At 42.1% G+C, this 22,239-nt stretch overlaps 1 protein-coding gene across 3 annotated transcripts in view; it reads right to left on the minus strand.

Moving 5' to 3' along the window:
- The window catches only part of LOC134450585 (flavin-containing monooxygenase 5-like), a 58,259-nt gene extending 36,668 nt beyond the window's left edge, over nucleotides 1–21,591 (minus strand). The window contains exons 1-3 of one of the 3 annotated variants that reach the window (XM_063200425.1): nucleotides 21,482–21,591; nucleotides 17,764–17,907; nucleotides 5,062–5,250 (exon numbers count right to left, since the gene is read on the minus strand). In XM_063200425.1, the coding sequence (XP_063056495.1) occupies nucleotides 5,062–5,250; nucleotides 17,764–17,895 (321 nt within the window). In that variant the 5' untranslated portion in view covers nucleotides 17,896–17,907; nucleotides 21,482–21,591. Of the gene's footprint in view, nucleotides 1–4,764; nucleotides 4,911–4,941; nucleotides 5,030–5,061; nucleotides 5,251–17,763; nucleotides 17,908–21,481 lie in introns of those variants that run through there. The other 2 variants (XM_063200424.1, XM_063200423.1) reach the window with 2 other exon arrangements.
- Nucleotides 21,592–22,239: the final 648 nt, after the last annotated feature.

Raw genomic sequence — 22,239 nt, forward strand, 5'->3', positions numbered from 1 at the left:
CAAGAAACGCAATTTCAAATTCTTTGTATGACCAGTGCATGTAAAGAAATTGACAATAAACTTGACTTGACTTGACTTGATTCCCTGGAGCAATGAGGGGTGAGGTTCCTTGCTCAAGGGCACTTCAGCCATGGTTGGATATGTAGGGAGAGGTCAGGCGGGATTTGAACCTGCAACCCCTAGATTGAAAGACCAACTCTCTGACCACTAGGCCGTTAGGCTGATTACATAACATTTAGATGAGAGTTATAATCCAAAGCGATTAACATTTATTCACAGGGTATTGGTTACAGCCCCTGGAGCAGTGTGTAGGCCCCTCTACGAGTTATCATTCATCTCAATGTGAGATACGTCACTATGTACTGTATCACTATGCACTACGATGACATAACACAGGGCCTTTAGTAAAGCACAACGACTTTGTCATCTCCATTCTGGTAATTTACTGTAAAATGATATAACACAAAACCTAACTTACATCTAAGAGAAAGAGAGAGAGATATTTAATTGTGTGCATGTGTGAGTGTACATTTATTCACAGGTTATTGGATAGATGTATGTATCTCAGTGGATATATGCATTTATATGTATCGCAGTGGATATATGTACGTATGTGTAGCGAAGGGGAGTAGAGTTGCCCAGCTGGGACTCGAACCCAGACCTTCTGGAGTAGTAAACCGGGGCTCTGACCGCTACACCAAAGAGCCAGGCTCGTTGGCGTGACAGTCAGAACACACTCACAACCCTTGTGATGGTCACTCCATCACAGTATGTATCACAGTAGGTGTATGTATGTATCTCAGTGGATATATGTATGAAGGGTTTATTTGCAAAACGGTGTATCTCCATTTTGTAGAATGTTGGGAAATTGACATTTTGTATTGGGCATTCCATTGCACTGCATTGCAAAATGGATTTTACTGTATATAGGTTTAAAAAGTATGTTCCCAATATATTTGAGTGGCAAGAATTCACACATACAGTAGGTGATAGGACCTCTGAACAGTCATTTCCAATAATAAAATGCAAAAGTCAAAAATGGTGGATACACCGTTTTGTAAAAAAAACCCTTCGTATGTATCTTAGTGGATATATGTATCTCAGTGGTTATATGCATGTATATAGGGCTGTCAGTAGATTAAAAAAATTAATCTAATTAATTACAGAATTTGTAATTAATTAATCTAATTAATCGCACTTACTCGTATGTTCTTTTCATGACGCGAAACAATAATAATAATAATAATAATAATAATAATAATAATAATAATAATAATAATAATAATTACAATAGGCCTATAAGCCCTATGATGTACTAATATGTTAAAATAGGCCTGGTAAACAGAGTTAGTGAATAAATAGGCTACATTAGCAAACACAAAAAAATGAGTCTACAGTATCTTATCTATCTATCTATCTATCTATCTATCTATCTATCTATCTATCTATCTATCTATCTATCTATCTATCTATCTATCTATCTATCTATCTATCTATCTATCTATCTATCAGAAAAGGTCAGAGTTCAAGGAAATGGGAACACCCCCTGATGAAACAGATGACGTGCATTCATTCACGTTTTGTTTACATTTTGGGGAGCTGGATTAGCCAGGAATGATAACTGCACTGAGCTAGCCAATAACCCTTGCTTGGACTAAACATTGATTCTACACCAAAATATTCTATGGATATAAGCAGGGGCGGAGTGGGGGGAGTTTTCCTACCGGGAGAATTTTCCCCTTGGCGGCCCTTAAAAAAAAAAAAAAAAAAAAAACCCAAAGCGAACAACATGGTTTCCTAACCAAAAACACAAAAACCACGAAATCTGCAGTCGTAGGCTACTACATGTGGACATTAGTGTTGTCAAAATATCAACCTGAAGTGGAGGATTGTAGCCTACACCTTGATGAAATGCACAGCCAGTGGTGTAGTCTAGGCCCTACGTAAAACGCAGGTAGGCCTATACGCAGCCATTTCAAAATGTCAGGGATTACAGTACCCACTCAAAATTGATTGATCCATTATTTAGAATAGCACAAATATATACAGTATACCCACATCAAAAAATGCTCAAATATACAGTATACCCACTTCAAAAAGTAGACTACACCACTGCAGCCATCATCACAGTCCAAAGCAATAGAACTAGTTGCAGGTTAGGATACATCATGCTACTGTTCCATGCAAATGTGCACTCCACTGTCATTTTGACAGTTTGTAGGCCTATTGAATTATCGTTTAAGGAAGGCAGGATGAGCACGGGCACAAGGTTTTGAGTGTGGGGGTTTAGAAGAGTAGGCTATAGCTTACAAAAAGTCTGTCTACATTGTGCATGAAACCCACCATACAGCAAATAAGCCAAACCTAGCTACTTCAAAGCACAACCGTAAGTCGAGAAAATGTATTAAACGGTGTAGGCCTACCTTTAAACGCTGTCTTCGTTGCAGCAAATGTCTTTGTTTCTTGCAATCACTCCACTTTAATCCACAGTTTAGTCTACACACCCAGCACTGGTCACATCAGAATCTTGTGTGGTAATTATTTTGTTCCATTTCTTCAGACATTACATAGGCTACATCCTAAATGTGCCACATATAAATATATGTATGATAATAATATTATTTCGAGTATAAGGAGATATACCGGACCAGTAGTTCTAACAAATCAATGCCATCAAAACAAAACTGCGTCTGTTAGCTGCAGTTCTCTTCCTTACCACTTGGTGGAGTCTGTTCGTAACCCAAGTCAATAACCACAGAGCAAGTGAATCTGGGCTGGCAGACTGTAAACTGTAACAGTCATGTGGAAATCGGAAAATAAATCATAACTTATTAATATTTCCATCCTTTGGTAACCAATCTAAATAGTACAGGTTCTTCAAATACTGAAAACGAAACTGTGTCACTAAAATGTAGTAAACTTCCGCAATCTACGGTGTATGGAAATTATCAGTAGAGAAGGGGTGTGGCCAATGTACTGTTTGACACCGTCAGTGAGGTATTGCCGGCTGGTACACCGTATATATACCGGCTAGTCAAGTCAGGTTAAGTATGGCGCTTCGGAAAGTAGGAAACCAGCGCTTGTCGAGACGATTAGGAGATTTCAGGGCCGGTTGATAACGCATAGCGGCTGCATTATTACATTTCACGGCCGCGGCCCACCGGGACAAGTCCCCGATCTCCCGATGGCCACTCCGCGCCTGGATATAAGACAGGACAAGAAAGACTGACTGATGTAAACTTCTCCAAACTATCTGCACGAAAGGTAAGACATCCTATCTCTGTAGGCTATAGCGATTGGTTGAAGCTAGAAAACGTCAGTGTCTGAGGTGTCAGTGGAAGTTAGCGATCAAAGTTGTCAACTTGACATCTGTGGCACAGTGGTATTATTTTATTCTGAACGTGGCATGTATCACTCAAATCGCTGTAATCACAACCCAACTTGAGAAGATCATCTTCCAGCACTTGCGATGACTTTGTGCTGTCAATTTGAAATCCCTATGCTACTCTGCGCTGTTGACACTTGCACTGTAGCTTGTGTCATGGGGTAATTTCGGAGCCTGTAATATTTTGATTCTTATGTGCAGCGTGGAAAAGGTAGCGATTATCTATCAAGTGGTTTGATGTTGTAGTGAATATACAAGTGTTGTTCTGCCGATGAGCAGAAACCTCTGCTGAAATTGCGGTCGGCTCTATGTAGTAGCTTGGCTACCGCGGTCACACATCATGAACACAAATATTTGCGTCGTGTGTTTCAAAGCCTGAACAGTCAATGCATTCGTATGCTGGGCTATAGTTGTATGAAAGATTTAAGTAGGCCTACCACAAGTCCAACTATTATACAACTGCCATGGCCAAATCAAATGATAAACTGTCTTGAAATGCGCCTGTATTCACATCAGATGAACCAGCTGCCGAGCGCAGACTTGTAGCTTACATCTCCTGATAAAATGCTTTCTAAAAGTTATCAAATATAGACAAATCGATAATGGGAAAAACACCACATTTTGTCTGACATGTTATTAGTTGTATTTAAGCTGTAGAGATTGTCTGATTGCTTGTGTTAATTGAAGGAAAACGTCGTTGGTCCACAGCTATTTTTTAACTGAACAGCTGTTCGCAGCAATGCAGCGTCAACTGGCATATCTCGTAATAATTCAAAAATATCTAAAAATAATTAAATACAAACATATGCTTTTGTTCATGAAAAAAGACAGAAAAGTGTCTGTATTTGTTGTATTTATTGTATTTTAGCTTTAGAAGTTGACGGACGGCTTGTATTTATCACAGCATGAGTGAGTGAATTCAGTTGCCACGCCATGCGCTTAGAACGTATGTCTACCCATAAATAATTAATGCCATTAATTTTTACAATGCGTTAATGCGCCTTGTAATTAATTAATCGAATTAACGCGTTAAAATGATAGCCCTACATGTATATGTATCTCAGTGGATATATGTATGTATCTCAGTGGATATATGTATTTATTTATTTTTAAAATATATTTTTAGGGGCTTTTTATGCCTGTATTGACAGGATAGTATGAGATGCTGACAGGAAGTGAGTGGGAGAGAGATGGGGGAGGATTGGGAAATGACCCCGTCCGGACTCGAACCGGGGTCCCCATGGGCATGCAAGCCCAAATGTGGGGGGCTTAGCACGTTGCCCCACAGCCCCCCCCCGGATATATGTATTTATCTCAGTGGATATGTGTATGTATCTCAGTGGATATATGTATGTATGTATCTCAGAGTAACAGCTGACCTGGAAGTGTATGCACTGGCGCAGTTTGAAGTGGTCAGCGTAGAGGTTGAAGTAGTCCATGATGTAGGACAAGTAAGACTGACATGATAACACAAAACATGACATCCAATACATCTAATAGGGATGGGATATCGGTATAATTAAAATGTCCATAACCACCAAAGCAACAAAACTGACCTGGAAGTGGATGTACTGGCGCAGTTTGAAGTGGCCAGCGTAGAGGTTGAAGTAGTCCATGATGTAGGACAAGTAAGACTGACATGATAACACAAAACGTAATAAAGTGTAATATCTGACCTGGAAGTGGATGTACGGGCGCAGTTTGAAGTGGTCAGCGTAGAGGTTGAAGTAGTCCATGATGTAAGAGTTGTGCATGAAGTTGGGGTAGTGGGCGGGGATCGGGAAGTCACTATAACACATCATCTCCTTAGACGTGTTGATGATGACGGAGTGGTAGATACTCGCCCGGTCCGGCTCCGGAGACGCCTGCGGAGGAAGAAGCCATTTTTGTAGTTCAATAGCCATGTCTTATAATAGGTTTCAATGGGGAAAAGGACTACATGAATAGGGAAGTCACTGTAGCACATCATCTCCTTAGACGTGTTGATGATGACGGAGTGGTAGATACTCGCCCGGTCCGGCTCCGGAGACGCCTGCGGAGGAAGAAGCCATTTTTGTAGTTCAATAGCCATGTCTTATAATAGGTTTCAATGGGGAAAAGGACTACATGAATAGGGAAGTCACTGTAGCACATCATCTCCTTAGACGTGTTGATGATCACAGAGTGGTATGACCCATTCCAGTCCCAAGCCATCCTAGTAGGAGATCGCACTTATCCAACCTCCTACTATGAAACGCCTGTCGAAGTGGGAGCTCCAACTAGCGAGGTCGGGGTGACTCGCACTACTCTCACCTCAACAAATCGAAGTCGGATGATAATGGCGGCCCCCATTGAGCCGTTATTTAAAAAGTCAACAAATAGTGAAACTCCATTTCTCTTTTGTGCAGCTGTTCCAAACACAGCCATTTTTACTCAACATAATCTTCGTGTGGAAGTTCTACATCCATGGCAACCGCCGCGGTTCAGCTGACTTTAGCAAGGTGTTTTGATACGAGCCAAAAAAAGCCACAATAGTTATTACTCTGTCATATGTTACATTTATGTTGACACAATATCATATTATAACAGGAAGAATATGTTGAGTTAAAATTGCTGTGTTTGGAACCGCTGCACAAAAGAGGAATGGAGTTTCACTATTTATTGACATCTTAAAATAACGGCTCCATGGGGACCGCCATTATCATCCGACTTCAATTTGTTGAGGTGGGAGTAGTGCGAGTCACCCCGACCTCGCTAGTTGGATGTTCCACTTCGACTGGCATTCCAGAGCATTTTTCATAGTAGGAGGTTGGAAAAGTGCGATCTCCTACTAGGATGATTTGGGACTGGAATGCACCATTTGACGTGTTGATGATGACCGAATGGTAGATACTCGCCCGGTCCGGCTCCGGAGACGCCTGCGGAGGAAGAAGCCATTTTTGTAGTTCAATAGCCATGTCTTATAATAGGTTTCAATGGGGAAAAGGACTACATGAATAGGGAAGTCACTGTAGCACATCATCTCCTTAGACGTGTTGATGATGACGGAGTGGTAGATACTCGCCCGGTCCGGCTCCGGAGACGCCTGCGGAGGAAGAAGCCATTTTTGTAGTTCAATAGCCATGTCTTATAATAGGTTTCAATGGGGAAAAGGACTACATGAATAGGGAAGTCACTGTAGCACATCATCTCCTTAGACGTGTTGATGATCACAGAGTGGTATGACCCATTCCAGTCCCAAGCCATCCTAGTAGGAGATCGCACTTATCCAACCTCCTACTATGAAACGCCTGTCGAAGTGGGAGCTCCAACTAGCGAGGTCGGGGTGACTCGCACTACTCTCACCTCAACAAATCGAAGTCGGATGATAATGGCGGCCCCCATTGAGCCGTTATTTAAAAAGTCAACAAATAGTGAAACTCCATTTCTCTTTTGTGCAGCTGTTCCAAACACAGCCATTTTTACTCAACATAATCTTCGTGTGGAAGTTCTACATCCATGGCAACCGCCGCGGTTCAGCTGACTTTAGCAAGGTGTTTTGATACGAGCCAAAAAAAGCCACAATAGTTATTACTCTGTCATATGTTACATTTATGTTGACACAATATCATATTATAACAGGAAGAATATGTTGAGTTAAAATTGCTGTGTTTGGAACCGCTGCACAAAAGAGGAATGGAGTTTCACTATTTATTGACATCTTAAAATAACGGCTCCATGGGGACCGCCATTATCATCCGACTTCAATTTGTTGAGGTGGGAGTAGTGCGAGTCACCCCGACCTCGCTAGTTGGATGTTCCACTTCGACTGGCATTCCAGAGCATTTTTCATAGTAGGAGGTTGGAAAAGTGCGATCTCCTACTAGGATGATTTGGGACTGGAATGCACCATTTGACGTGTTGATGATGACCGAATGGTAGATACTCGCCCGGTCCGGCTCAGGAGACGCCTGCGGAGGAAGAAGCCATTTTTGTAGTTCAATAGTCATGTCTTATAATAGGTTTCAATGGGGAAAAGGACTACATGAATAGGGAAGTCACTATAACACATCATCTCCTTAGACGTGTTGATGATCACAGAGTGGTAGATACTCGCCCAGTCCGTCTCCGGAGACGCCTGCGGTGTACATACATTATTATATTATATTATATCATATCATATCATATCATATCATATCATATTATATTATATTATATTATATTATATTATATTATATTATAATATATTTTATTATATTATAACATATTATATTATATTTTATTATTATATTATATTATATCATATTATATTATATTATATCATATTATATTATATTATATTATATTATATTATATTATATTATAGCATATTATATTATTTCATTTGACATTATTATTTATCATTATACATTATACGTTATTATTACACATGTCGTACTCTCCCGATCCGGCTCAGGAGACGCCTGCGGTGTACATACATTATTATACTATATTATATTATATTATATTATATTATATTATAACATATTATATTATATTATATTATATTATATTATATTATATTATATTATAACATATTATATTATTTGACATTATTATTTATCATTATACATTATACATTATTATTACACATGTCGTACTCTCCCGATCCGGCTCAGGAGACGCCTGCGGTGGGAGAAGCATGGCATTGCATATTATATTATGTTATATTATATTATATTATATTATATTATATTATATTATATTACATTATATTATATTATTACACAGGTATGTACTCGCCCGGTCTGGCTCTGGAGACGCCTGGGGTGTACACGTTACATCATATATTATTGTATACATTATAATTACAAAGATTGCCCTGTCCGGCTTCGGAGACGCCTGCGATGTATCTACATTATATTATATTATACTATATTATATATCATTATTACACATGTACATATATGGCCCATTCCGGCTCAGGAGACACCTGCGGAGGAAGAAGCATCATGTTACTGTCAGGCCTCTAAATTAACACCCACCAACCTGCCAAATACTTGTGAAGAGTCAGTTTGGATGGTAGAGAAGACGACTTACTTACTAGTCACTTTGACTGGTGTTGAGGGCATGTTTGGCTACTAAGATTAACATCTACAGCCATTTTGGCTGGTGATGAAAGAAGTCAACTTAGAGGCCTGATTATAGTCCATTACATACATTATTATTACACATGTACCATATATAACACATATATACCCAAAAGACCAGAGCAAATGTACCATATATAACACATATATACCCAAAAGACCAGAGCAAATGTACCATATATAACACATATGTACCCAAAAGAGCAGAGCAAATGTACCATATATAACACATATGTACCCAAAAGACCAGAGCACATGTACCATATATAACACATATATACCCAAAAGACCAGAGCAAATGACAGTTACAGTATTTCGATTCCCCCCTGGAGCAAAGAGGGGTTACACTACGAGCAGGGGTGGGAGAACTCAGAGCAGGGGTGGGAGAACTCAGGGGTGGGAGAACTCAGAGCAGGGGTGGGAGAACTCAGGGGTGGGAGAACTCAGAGCAGGGGTGGGAGAACTCAGGGGTGGGGTGGGAGAACTCAGGGGTGGGAGAACTCAGGGGTGGGAGAACTCAGAGCAGGGGTGGGAGAACTCAGAGCAGGGGTGGGAGAACTCAGAGCAGGGGTGGGAGAACTCAGAGCAGGGGTGGGAGAACTCAGAGCAGGGGTGGGAGAACTCAGGGGTGGGAGAACTCAGGGGTGGGAGAACTCAGAGCAGGGGTGGGAGAACTCAGGGGTGGGGTGGGAGAACTCAGAGCAGGGGTGGGAGAACTCAGAGCAGGGGTGGGAGAACTCAGAGCAGGGGTGGGAGAACTCAGAGCAGGGGTGGGAGAACTCAGGCCCGGGTTTGCCAGGCGGTGGCCAGAGGGTTGTGAGTTAGAGCCCCTGAGCAGCGGACTGCACAGGAAGACTTCAGTTACACAAGCATTGAGGAGGGCCGAGTGGTGACACACTTCTGCTTCCTTGACAGTAAATGTCCTCTTTACACAATAAAGGACTACGTAGCTATAGCATTAGAATTATAAAGCCCTAATTACCCAACCATGGTGCTATTTAGGATCAGGAACACTTCCGCTCTGAACTGTAGAAAATATTTCATTTCATCCTATTTCCAATACCGCAATTATTAGAGTCCCAGTCGAAGGATCTCTCTAGGTCCAATGTAATTATGTGATTGCACTTAATTACTATCACTGTTATAAAAATGATTAGTCTACCAATCTCTGTTACGTCTGGGTTCAGCTAGTTATGGGTTCATTTCGTTGGTGCTCCTCAGCGCGCGACTTTTGTTTCTTTGAGGGCCCTGACCTGCACGTAAAGGCGTTAAGGAATGAGACAGAGGTCATGGTGCCAGGATGGTATTATAGCTATTAAAGGAGGTGTTTCCCCCGTGTCCAGCGACTGTCCGACTGCAAACAGGCTTGCGAGCGATGGACACACGGCCTAAAAGAGATGCAATCACCCCGCTCAGTACGTCCCAGTTTTCATGACATATCTCACCCCCAGGTAGACACCAGTGACGTCGGATCCAAATCTGTGTTGGTCCAAAGTTTATGTGCCTCGCTCCATCCACAGGGAATGAGCCTTAGGCTACTGCCGAATTACCGGTAACCAGAACAATAAACATATGAATAGACCAAACGGATTTCTTCCCCAAAAGTGAATGAAAGTTTATTATCAGACAGAACCTACTGTGTCAACAATACGATTACGAACAGAATACAAATACCTAAATCAAGAGGAAAATAATATGTGAACAGAGGTCCACGGGAGCCCTTTACCGGGTTTCAACTCAAAGATTTGATCATTACATCAAAGTTTAATACTTGGTTGCCTCGTGGGACGACCGCAGCCAGGGACCAATGAACAATCAGTTACCTGAACACGACCGCAGCCAGGGACCAATGAACAATCAGTTACCTGAACACGACCGCAGCCAGGGACCAATGAGCAATCAGTTACCTGAACATGGGCTGTCCTAATGCCAAGGGGTTTGGCTTCGGAACTTAGCTTCTAGCCAAGTTGTACTCAAATCCTAAAATACTACATTTTTATTACATTACCTAAAACAATTACAAGACCGAGACCTGTTCACCACCCGAAGTATTTCCATCAGATTGATACCAAACACAAGCGTATGGGTTTGGCTTCGGAACTTAGCTTCTAGCCAAGTTGTACTCAAATCCTAAAATACTACATTTTTATTACATTACCTAAAACAATTACAAGACCGAGACCTGTTCACCACCCGAAGTATTTCCATCAGATTGATACCAAACACAAGCGTATGATTTTAATACATCATGGACACATCTAGAACACATTTTAAGTCTGGCTTGTCGGTTCAAAGTTCTTTGTGTGCCATTTTCCCGCCAAAACTAAAGCCCACAGAGCCAAATGGCGCTTGGCCGCATGGAGATGTGAATTGCCCGGGGGGTAGCCAGCGGGGTCTGCTAACCTTATCTGATGGCCGGTGGTCATGCAGAGACGTTGAGTGGCAAGAGGGCAGACAATGCAATCAGTTGAAATGCAATCAGACTTTGAATTTAGTGATTCAATAGCCAGATGGGCAAAGTTTACCTTTGTAATTGAAAGACAGTAAAAAAAAAATGAATAAAGCAGTAAAGAAACAAAGGCCAGGAAGGAAAGGCAACGTCCGAGCTCAGACATAGTGGAGCCGATGTCAGGTCCAGGTGTAGGGGATGTTACAGAATTTACACTATATTGTAGCATAAGACGTTCTATTGCACGTGCTAGTTACATGTAGCATGCCATGCACTATTGTATAGCACAACTTGTAGCAAAAGGCGTTCTATAACATACTACGTTACATGTAACATGCACTGCACAGCACAAGTTACATGTTGTAGCAAGAGGCGTTCTATAACATACTAAGTTATGTGTAGCATGCACTGCACAGCACAAGTTACATGTTGTAGCAAGAGGCGTTCTATAACATACTAAGTTATGTGTAGCATGCACTGCACAGCACAAGTTACATGTTGTAGCAAGAGGCGTTCTATAACATACTAAGTTATGTGTAGCATGCACTGCAGAGCACAAGTTACATGTTGTAGCAAGAGGCGTTCTATAACATACTAAGTTATGTGTAGCATGCACTGCACAGCACAAGTTACATGTTGTAGCAAGAGGCGTTCTATAACATACTAAGTTATGTGTAACATGCACTGCACAGCACAAGTTACATGTTGTAGCAAGAGGCGTTCTATAACATACTAAGTTATGTGTAGCATGCACTGCACAGCACAAGTTACATGTTGTAGCAAGAGGCGTTCTATAACATACTACGTTACATGTAACATGCACTGCAGAGCACAAGTTACATGTTGTAGCATAAGACGTTCTTTAGCACGTGTTAGTTACATGTAGCATGCCATGCACTGCTGTATAGCACAAGTTACATGTTGTAGCATAAGGCGTTCTTTAGCACGTGCTAGTTACATGTAGCATGCCATGCACTATTGTATAGCACAACTTGTAGCAAAAGGCGTTCTATAACATACTACGTTACATGTAACATGCACTGCACAGCACAAGTTACATGTTGTAGCAAGAGGCGTTCTATAACATACTAAGTTATGTGTAGCATGCACTGCACAGCACAAGTTACATGTTGTAGCAAGAGGCGTTCTATAACATACTAAGTTATGTGTAACATGCACTGCAGAGCACAAGTTACATGTTGTAGCAAGAGACGTTCTATAACATACTAAGTCATGTGTAGCATGCACTGCACAGCACAAGTTACATGTTGTAGCAAGAGGAAAATGTGTGTTTTTTAGATGCCATTTCCTGCATTCTAATCAATTTTAGAGGGAGGAATGACAAATCGCAACTGACTCCTTCAGACTTTCTATACAAGCGCTGGCTGCCATTAATTGTGGCAGGTAAACATGTAATCTTTTCCATATATTTACCCTGATAGACATGGCGCAATGTTGTGGGTGGCCAAAACCGGGACATATTTGTGTCCCGAGAGGGTTTGCTCGGGACATGGGACACACAACTCCAAACCAGGACTGTCCCGGTCAAACCGGGACGACTGGTCACCCTAAGCAAGAGGCGTTCTATAACATACTAAGTTATGTGTAGCATGCACTGCAGAGCACAAGTTACATGTTGTAGCAAGAGGCGTTCTATAACATACTAAGTTATGTGTAGCATGCACTGCACAGCACAAGTTACATGTTGTAGCAAGAGGCGTTCTATAACATACTACGTTACATGTAACATGCACTGCAGAGCACAAGTTACATGTTGTAGCAAGAGACGTTCTATAACATACTAAGTCATGTGTAGCATGCACTGCAGAGCACAAGTTACATGTTGTAGCAAGAGGCGTTCTATAACATACTAAGTTATGTGTAGCATGCACTGCACAGCACAAGTTACATGTTGTAGCAAGAGGCGTTCTATAACATACTACGTTACATGTAACATGCACTGCAGAGCACAAGTTACATGTTGTAGCAAGAGACGTTCTATAACAGTTCCCAAATATGATGGAAAATCAATTATAACTCCCAAAGCATACATAGTTTCCAAGATCTGGAACCCCAAAATAGCAAGACTCTTCAACATGCGTTTCACAAATTCAGTTTTTAAGGCTTAATATAGTCAAAAATAATCAAGGCATGCCATTTGTAAGTACACCATCTGGTAGCCAGGGTCATATTGAGGGGCCATGGCGATTTTTAGGCCTGTATCTTTCTTCAAATTAAAACCAGAGGTGTCAAAATCTGCTTGTAAATTTTGTAAAGTGGCCATGGCACCCCAACTTTGGAGGGCTTCATCTCCGCAACCGTTGGACGTAGGGTGCTAATACTGGGTATTCATTCAATTGACATCAAATGGTACCTGTATGTGAGATATCGGGTAAATCGGAGAGGGTCACCTGGGGAGATTCTAGGGAATCATGTGAATTGACATGGAATGACCCAGCATGCACAGTGAGCAGTGGCCTGCAGCACAATGACATCTGCAGATGTGAAGGAAATCACTCCCCATGTTATATACACAACCGCCGCTGCCCCCCGTCTCTGGCCTCCATTTGAAATTACCGGTACTGTGTATGCTGCCAGTGGGGGGTGTGAGAGACTTTTGGTTATATAGACAACAGTCGCTGCAGCCTCCAGTCTCTGGCCTCCATTTGAAATGACTGTGTACTGGTATGTTGCCAGTCTCTGGCCTCCATTTGAAATGACTGTGTACTGGTATATTGCCAGTCTCTGGCCTCCATTTGAAATGACTGTGTACTGGTATGTTGCCAGTCTCTGGCCTCCATTTGAAATTACTGTGTACCGGTATATTGCCAGTCTCTGGCCTCCATTTGAAATGACTGTGTACTGGTATGTTGCCAGTCTCTGGCCTCCATTTAAAATTACTGTGTACCGGTATATTGCCAGTCTCTGGCCTCCATTTGAAATTACTGTGTACCGGTATATTGCCAGTCTCTGGCCTCCATTTGAAATTACTGTGTACCGGTATATTGCCAGTCTCTGGCCTCCATTTGAAATGACTATGTACTGGTATGTTGCCAGTCTCTGGCCTCCATTTAAAATTACTGTGTACCGGTATATTGCCAGTCTCTGGCCTCCATTTGAAATTACTGTGTACCGGTATATTGCCAGTCTCTGGCCTCCATCTGAAATTACTGTGTACCGGTATATTGCCAGTCTCTGGCCTCCATCTGAAATGACTGTGTACTGGTATGTTGCCAGTCTCTGGCCTCCATTTGAAATGACTGTGTACCGGTATGTTGCCAGTCTCTGGCCTCCATTTAAAATGACTGTGTAGCGGTATATTGCCAGTCTCTGGCCTCTATTTGAAATTACTGTGTACTGGTATATTGCCAGTCTCTGGCCTCCATTTGAAATTACTGTGTACCGGTATATTGCCAGTCTCTGGCCTCCATTTAAAATGACTGGTATGTTGCCAGTCTCTGGCCTCCATTTGAAATGACTGTGTACTGGTATATTGCCAGTCTCTGGCCTCCATTTGAAATGACTGTGTACTGGTATGTTGCCAGTCTCTGGCCTCCATTTGAAATTACTGTGTACCGGTATATTGCCAGTCTCTGGCCTCCATTTGAAATTACTGTGTACCGGTATATTGCCAGTCTCTGGCCTCCATTTGAAATTACTGTGTACCGGTATATTGCCAGTCTCTGGCCTCCATTTGAAATTACTGTGTACCGGTATGTTGCCAGTCTCTGGCCTCCATTTGAAATGACTGTGTACTGGTATATTGCCAGTCTCTGGCCTCCATTTGAAATTACTGTGTACCGGTATATTGCCAGTCTCTGGCCTCCATCTGAAATTACTGTGTACCGGTATATTGCCAGTCTCTGGCCTCCATCTGAAATGACTGTGTACTGGTATGTTGCCAGTCTCTGGCCTCCATTTGAAATGACTGTGTACCGGTATGTTGCCAGTCTCTGGCCTCCATTTAAAATGACTGTGTAGCGGTATATTGCCAGTCTCTGGCCTCCATTTGAAATTACTGTGTACCGGTATGTTGCCAGTCTCTGGCCTCCATTTAAAATGACTGTGTAGCGGTATATTGCCAGTCTCTGGCCTCTATTTGAAATTACTGTGTACTGGTATATTGCCAGTCTCTGGCCTCCATTTGAAATTACTGTGTACCGGTATATTGCCAGTGGGGGTGTGAGAGACTTTTGGTTGGGGTTGCAGGTATGACATCACGTTGAGGGAACTCCCCCAGGATTCTAAGGTTCTACATTGACTCCTATGAGCCTGCGGAACCCCCAACGTGATGTCATAATAGTACATTATCTTAAAATGGTTAACCTGCAACCCCACCTATAAGCTCTAGCATTGTTCTACATCTACTCACACAGATTTATCAGCAGCACAGTGTGAAATATAAGTAAAGTATAAAGTATAAAGTATTACTGATTATCAGGCCTTCTCAAGGGGTGTGAAAAAATGGATATTAACCAACCAGTCTTGTCAACATTAATCATATGTTTTTAAAATATGACTCACACTGTATGCCATTTTAATGTGTGTGTGTGTGTGTGTGTGTGTGTGTGTGTGTGTGTGTGTGTGTGTGTGTGTGTGTGTGTGTGTGTGTGTGTGTGTGTGTGTGTGTGTGTGTGTGTGTGTGTGTTTGACCTATGGCCTATGGATGTGCTTACTTGTTTATATCTTGTCTATGTTATTGTATTTTAATATTTGTTTTACTCCTATGAGCCTGCGGAACCCCCAACGTGATGTCATAATAGTACATAATCTTAAAATGGTTAACCTGCAACCCCACCTATAAGCTCTAGCATTGTTCTACATCAGTGATTCTCAAAGTGTGGTCCGGGGACCACTGGTGGTCCGCGACCGTGCTCAGGTGGTCCGCGAGAGTATTCTACTTTTCCAAGACGAGCAAGCAGTTGGCTGAATTTGTAACATTATTACAAAGCTAAACATAGCTGAAGTATTATTTTCACCACAATAAGGCAGGCTTGTAATGTGAATAAAAAGTGAGTGATCTGCATCAACATTAGTGTTAAATAAGCCCCCCTCAGCTGCTAATTCAGTTGACAGGTGGTCTCTGAACATTTTTACGGGGGACAAAGTGGTCCTCGGCCTGAAAAAGTTTGAGAAACATTGTTCTACATCTACTCACACAGATTTATCAGCAGCACAGTGTGAAATGCAAACTGCAGCCAGCCATGCTTGTCTTCACGCATGCAGTGCAGGGCGTAGAGTAGGAGTTCCCAACCTTTTTCAACTTGGGACCCACTCGAAATTGTTTTTCAGGGCCCAACTCTGACCCAATTAAGAATAAACACATGTGACGGAGGTCATCTTGCACCTGTTCACCCCCCTCGGGGATCGAACGTGCGACCTCGTCAACTACAACGGTTCGGCAATGGGAGACACAGTACGATACCGCTGGGCCAAGAGACTAGTCTCTCGGCCCAACGGCACGAGACTGTATGAGGCTGTCGGAGGGAGGTTTTACCAATGTTCCACGCCAACTCTGTGCTAGTTAGCCTCCGTTACACACACACCAAAATATGATAATTATTTTTAGAAAATTATTTCAAAATTGCAATTTGAAATACCTTCAGGGCCCACCAGTGGGCCCCGGCCCATAGGTTGGGAACCATTGGTGTAGCGGGGTGAAAATGCAGGCCAGGTATTTTCAGTCAAGATCGGTCCTCCAGGCGTTAAAGAGTGACAATGACAACCGTGACAACAGTTTTAGCAATCTATTATGAGCTATTTTGACGACAACATCCAAAATTAATATTGAAGTCTGACTCCGAGATGTCAGCTATAGCGGTATGAGGACTGATACCACTGCGTTGAGGGGACGAATAGGCCAAAATCATCAACAGTCCACCGGGCAAATGCCCTTTACGCCTTATGCTCAATCCAGTACTGTAACAAAGATGCAGCAACAGCAGCCATTTGTATTTCGCTACATGCTGGTGGCAAAGCGGTAGAAGTTACTTACTCAGTGACCTTGGCGTCACTTCTCAGCTTGAGCATTAGTACAAATGTTCCAACTCACTTCCATTAGAAGACATTGTTGCACAGTATGTACTGAGATAGGAATGTCTACTTTATGTTCATTAGACAGAGGGGGCACAGAAAGGTACTGCAAGAGAACTGTCCACAGCCGAGTTCTAGTTGCCTGGTCCTGACCATCCCATAATACTATCATTTCATTTTGTATTCATGGTCTGGCATTTGTTTGCTCTGAAGCGATTGTAGGAAGCAGGAAGTTTGCACTCAGTTATGGTTTGAAATTATTGGACACCACGTGGGGGGCGTATTCGCTTATTGGCTGTTTTCTGGGGGGGGCGTTGCGATCAAAATTCTACTGCTCCAGGCACTCCACAGAGAAGCACGGCCAGACTACAGTAGTGGAGCCAATCCTTATGCGGAAGTACGTAGGATGGCTCGCGAGGCTAGAGTTCTAGCTCCACAACCAAGTTCTAGTTCCACAACCACAGAGTTCTAGTTCCACAGCCGAGTTCTAGCTCCACAACCAAGTTCTAGTTCCACAACCAAGTTCTAGTTCCACAGCCTAGTTCCACAGTCTAGTTCCACAGCCTAGTTCTAATTCCACAGCCGAGTTCTAATTCCACAGCCGAGTTCCACAGCCTAGTTCTAGTTCCACAGCCGAGTTCTAGTTCCACAGCCTAGCTCCACAGCCTAGTTCTAGTTCCACAGCCAGGTTCTTGTTCCACATCTGAGTTCTAGTTCCACAGCCGAGTTCTAGTTCCACAGCCGAGTTCTAGTTCCACAGTCTAGTTCACCACATGAATTATTAGAAGTGGACTCATCAGCTACTGTACCTTAAACCTCCAGAGTCCCCCGATGTCGTCACTGCTCTCGAAGCAGACCGGCTCCAGGCCCTCATCCAGGCAGCACTTGATGGCCGCCAGGCCCGAGCTCCCCGCTCCAATCACAGCTACACGCTTGGCCATAGTGGATGTTCCCTGAAGAAAAAAAAGACCATAATTACTCACAGTATTTGTGAAATACACTATATTGCCAAAAGCATTATCTTGCTGCTAACCCATCCAAATGGTCATAATCAGGCGCCCAATCACGTGGTGGTCTGGTCTCAGATGTATAAAATCAAGCACACAGGCAGGCAGACTTTTTTTTCCGTCAAAACATTTGTGAAAAAGAATGGATCGCTCTCAGGAGCTCAGTGTACTCCAGCATAGAACTGACATTAGATGCCACCTGTGCAACAAATCCAGCCATGAAAAACGAGTCTAGGCTCGGAGGTTGCCAGGAGAACGGTACATTTCGGACTGCATTGTGCCGAGTGTGAAATTTGGTGGAGGAGGGCTGATAGGATGGTGTGGGGTTGTTTTTCAGGATTTGGGCTTGCCCCTTAGTTTAAGTAAAAGGAGCTTGAAACGCGTCAGGATTTTTTTGGACAATTCCATGCTCCCATCTGTCACGATACGCACACAATATGTGTCTCTTGTCGTGGATATTTATTATAACTTTAGCAGATACATACAGAGCTCACTGAAGCGTGTCTTCATTAACTTGGCCAACTATTCAACTCCTGACCGGAAGTGCGTCACTGCGTAATATACTGATCAATACTTCATTACATTACACTAGGGCTGCACAATTATGAAAAAAATAATAATCACGATTATTTTGGTCAAAATCATAATCACGATTATTAATCACGATTATTGATTTTTGCAGATTTTTTTAAAATTATAACAAGATGAAATATAACCAAGAATGAATTACATACGGGATGAGCAAAATAAAATGAATTGTAATAATTATGTAAAAGGCAATAGCATGAAACTTAGGTGGACAGATTTCTGGCCAGAAACACCAGCCTGTCAGTATGTTCTGGCTTCAAGGACGCTCTCAAAAGTAGGTCACTATTGCCACGATTAAATCACGATTAAAATCATGAGTTCGATTTCACTATGTTATCACGATTTTGATTATTTTTCGATTAATTGTGCAGCCCTACATTACACCGTCCTTGTCTGAAAAGTTTGGAGTGGGCTCCTTCCTCTTCCAATATGACTGGGCACCAGTGCACAAAGCAAGGTCCATAAAGACATGGATGACACAGAGTCTGGTGTGGATGAACTCGACTGGTCTGCTGCACAGTCCTGACCTGTTAGCCAGTGAAGAGATTTGAAAGTCGATGATAACCAGGCTACAATAGAACACCATTGGGGTGAATTAAGTCTCTTTTCCATTGGGTTCCGCGTTCCAGTGCGGGCTTTATAAATATTCATGAAACTTGACGGGGGGGTCGATGGTGCTGTCTCGCACGCATTTCCATACAACGGGGACTAGAACTGGGCCGTATGATCAGCTGCTGCAACTAGCCGCGACAACACCGTCTTTTCACGCCATTGTGAATCTAAGCCCTAATCTAAACAATAGGACCTATATAGGACTAAATATAACCAGCGATCTCCTTCTCTTAGACCCATAGACATGTGTTTGGGCTTGTTCGAAAGCTGCGAATCTTAGCTTTTCACAGGTTTTTACGGAACGTTTTTTTGGTCTTTCAATCCAAAGTTATATAACTTTAAGCGGCCGCTGTTTCAAGTGAAAAAATAGCGCTTTCCAACCATTTTTTTTACCTCGTCATTTTGTTTTCGAACAGACAGCGATCTCCTTAACCTAGACCTACAGACATGTGTTAGGGCTTGTTCGAAAGCTGAGATTCTTAGCTTTTTACAGGTTTTCACGGAACGTTTTTATGTTCTTTCAATCCAAAGTTATATAACTTTAAGCGGCCGCTGTTTCAAGTGAAAAAATAGCGCTTTCCAACCATTTTTTTTTTTACCTCGTCATTTTGTTTTCGAACAGACAGCGATCTCCTTAACCTAGACCTACATACATGTGTTAGGGCTTGTTCGAAGGCTGAGATTCTTAGCTTTTTACAGGTTTTTACGGCACGTGTTTATGTTCTTTAAATCCAAAGTTATTTAACTTTAAGCGGTCGCCACTTCAAGTAAACAATGGCGTTGTTCTCCAGCCGGATAGAGAGGAAATCTTTGTTCCCTCGAATAAACCAGTTGTCTTTTTCATTCGAAATTTTCATTTTTACATTTAATTTGATAACAGCAAATTCGCCATCCCTCTGCAGGTTCGTACATGAAGATATGTGCAATGAAAAGGGCTACTTTAGTGTGCCCTATTTTGCATGGTGGTAAAAAAAACGACTTCTCACAAGGAGGAGGCATGGAGCTTTGGAAATAGCGTGATTTTAAAATAATAGCCTAATAAGCTAATAATATAACTCCTTGGCCAAGGACTGGACTTAGGCTACTTTAAAGAACATGAAATTGCTTGAGCAAATTTTCTCTGTCTACTGTAAAAACTGCCGACAGAAAAGTTGATTTTTAAAGTGCGTGGGTGGGGATAGGTGTTTTCACATGCCGGTAAATCCTAACACAGGCAACATTTAGCCTAGTGGAACTCAGCTCCGCACGCCTCGAACCACGTCTTTCGCGATCGCCCCTGTTTGAGCCCTGTTTGAGCTGATGATGGGTGGAGTAAATGCAAAAAGAAAACGAAACCACGCCCCAGCAGCGCGCAGCCCCGTTCTAACAGGGCTAGTCGAAAAGGGGCTTTAGAGTGGCGACTGTGACAGCCCTTCTCGATAAACATCAGTGTGTGTGACCACACCAATGCATTTTTGGAAGAATGGTCAACAAATTCTATAGGCTGAATACACTCCTCAATCTTGTGGACAGCCTTACAAGTAGCCTAGGCCTAGAGTTGGGACTGAAATAGCTGCAAAAGGACCAACTAAGTTCATGTGTGAGTAAAGTCCGGTTATGAGGTAATAGTGTAGGATACATTTGGAATTGTCTGATTTATATTACATTCATGCGAGATTTAAACATCGTTATTAGCCTACCTATCGTTGTTATTATTGTTGTTGTTACTAATGTTGCTGTTGTTGTTTTTTTTTTTTTTAATGAGAAAAAGTTTGACTGAAATGATCTCAGAACAGACGTGTCAGATGATGAAAAAGCTGCTTGTTGTTGCGCGTGAAGAAAACAAGCCAAAAGGCGTAGGCGTAGGCTACTAAAAACACTGTCAAAAGAGTAGAACGGATGACCTACTTTTTGCACGCATTTGATATGCTACGCGTATTCACTATTCACACACGGGAGTCTGTTTAAGAAGTTAAAGCATATTTTTCGGTCCAGGTAGCCCATTTGATGCTTCTGCCCACTTTCACATGCCAACTGTTGTTGTAGCGAAGTGTGAGAAGTAGGAATTGAACTAAACCACCTTGTTGATTTCTCCGTTTTAGTTGAGTATTTCTTTGAGAGCGCCGTAGAAGACTACATTGCATAACTTGAACATTCCCATGCATAGTACAGTATTGTCTACGTTCAGCTGAATCGCGTTTAAGTTTCGAGGCAGCAGCAACAGGAGTACCAAGCAGTTAGCCTACGCATGCTGATGTTGACATTATGCATTGCGATGTTGATATGTAGTCTATGCTATTTAGTGGACATAGACGCTGTCAACTATACCGTGTTTACTCACCTAGTAAGTGGAGAGTTCCTCTGGGCTCGAAGTCAAGTAAGTCCAGGGACTTGCAGACAGCAAAGGTTACTGCATCGCACTAGCAGGCAGGGGGCGGAGTTTACTCACGCACCATTTCACAAGCAATGACAACTACACTATTACAGTTCCCTCCACACACCTGCGCACCGGCGACAGGGCATTTAGTGTTGTTGGCCCTAAACTTTGGAATTCTCTCCCACTGTCACTTCGTCAGTGTTCTACACTGTCTACTTTTAAATCCAAGCTGAAGACACACCTTTTCACCTCTGCTTTTCCACTTCATTGACAGGCACTTCACTTTATTTTAATTATCAGTTTATTTTAATTTGACACATTATTATTTCTTCCCCTCATTTTATTTTGTTTTCAAATGCATTCTACTTCTTTTTCTTATTTGAAAACATTTATTTTTATTGTACTTTTATTTCTATTTTATTTTTGTAACACATTTTTGTTGTACTTTCCCTACTGTTATGTATTTGTTTTGATTGTAAAGTGTCCTTGGGTATTTTGAAAGGCGCTCAAAAATAAAATGTATTATTATTATTATTACATCACAAACAGCCGCCTACAACATGTTACAGCTGCCTAGTACGGTATTCGTGTTGACTGCACTTGAGATTTATTGCAATTATGGTCTCAATGAAAGAAAGAACATATTAAAATTGTTTGACCGGTCCAGATCCAAGCGGTGGGCCTATAATCAAACATGATTCAGAGCTAGGCCCGAGTCCAGC

Source organism: Engraulis encrasicolus, chromosome 6 (assembly GCF_034702125.1).
Source record: "Engraulis encrasicolus isolate BLACKSEA-1 chromosome 6, IST_EnEncr_1.0, whole genome shotgun sequence".
NCBI classification, from domain to species: Eukaryota; Metazoa; Chordata; class Actinopteri; order Clupeiformes; family Engraulidae; genus Engraulis; species Engraulis encrasicolus.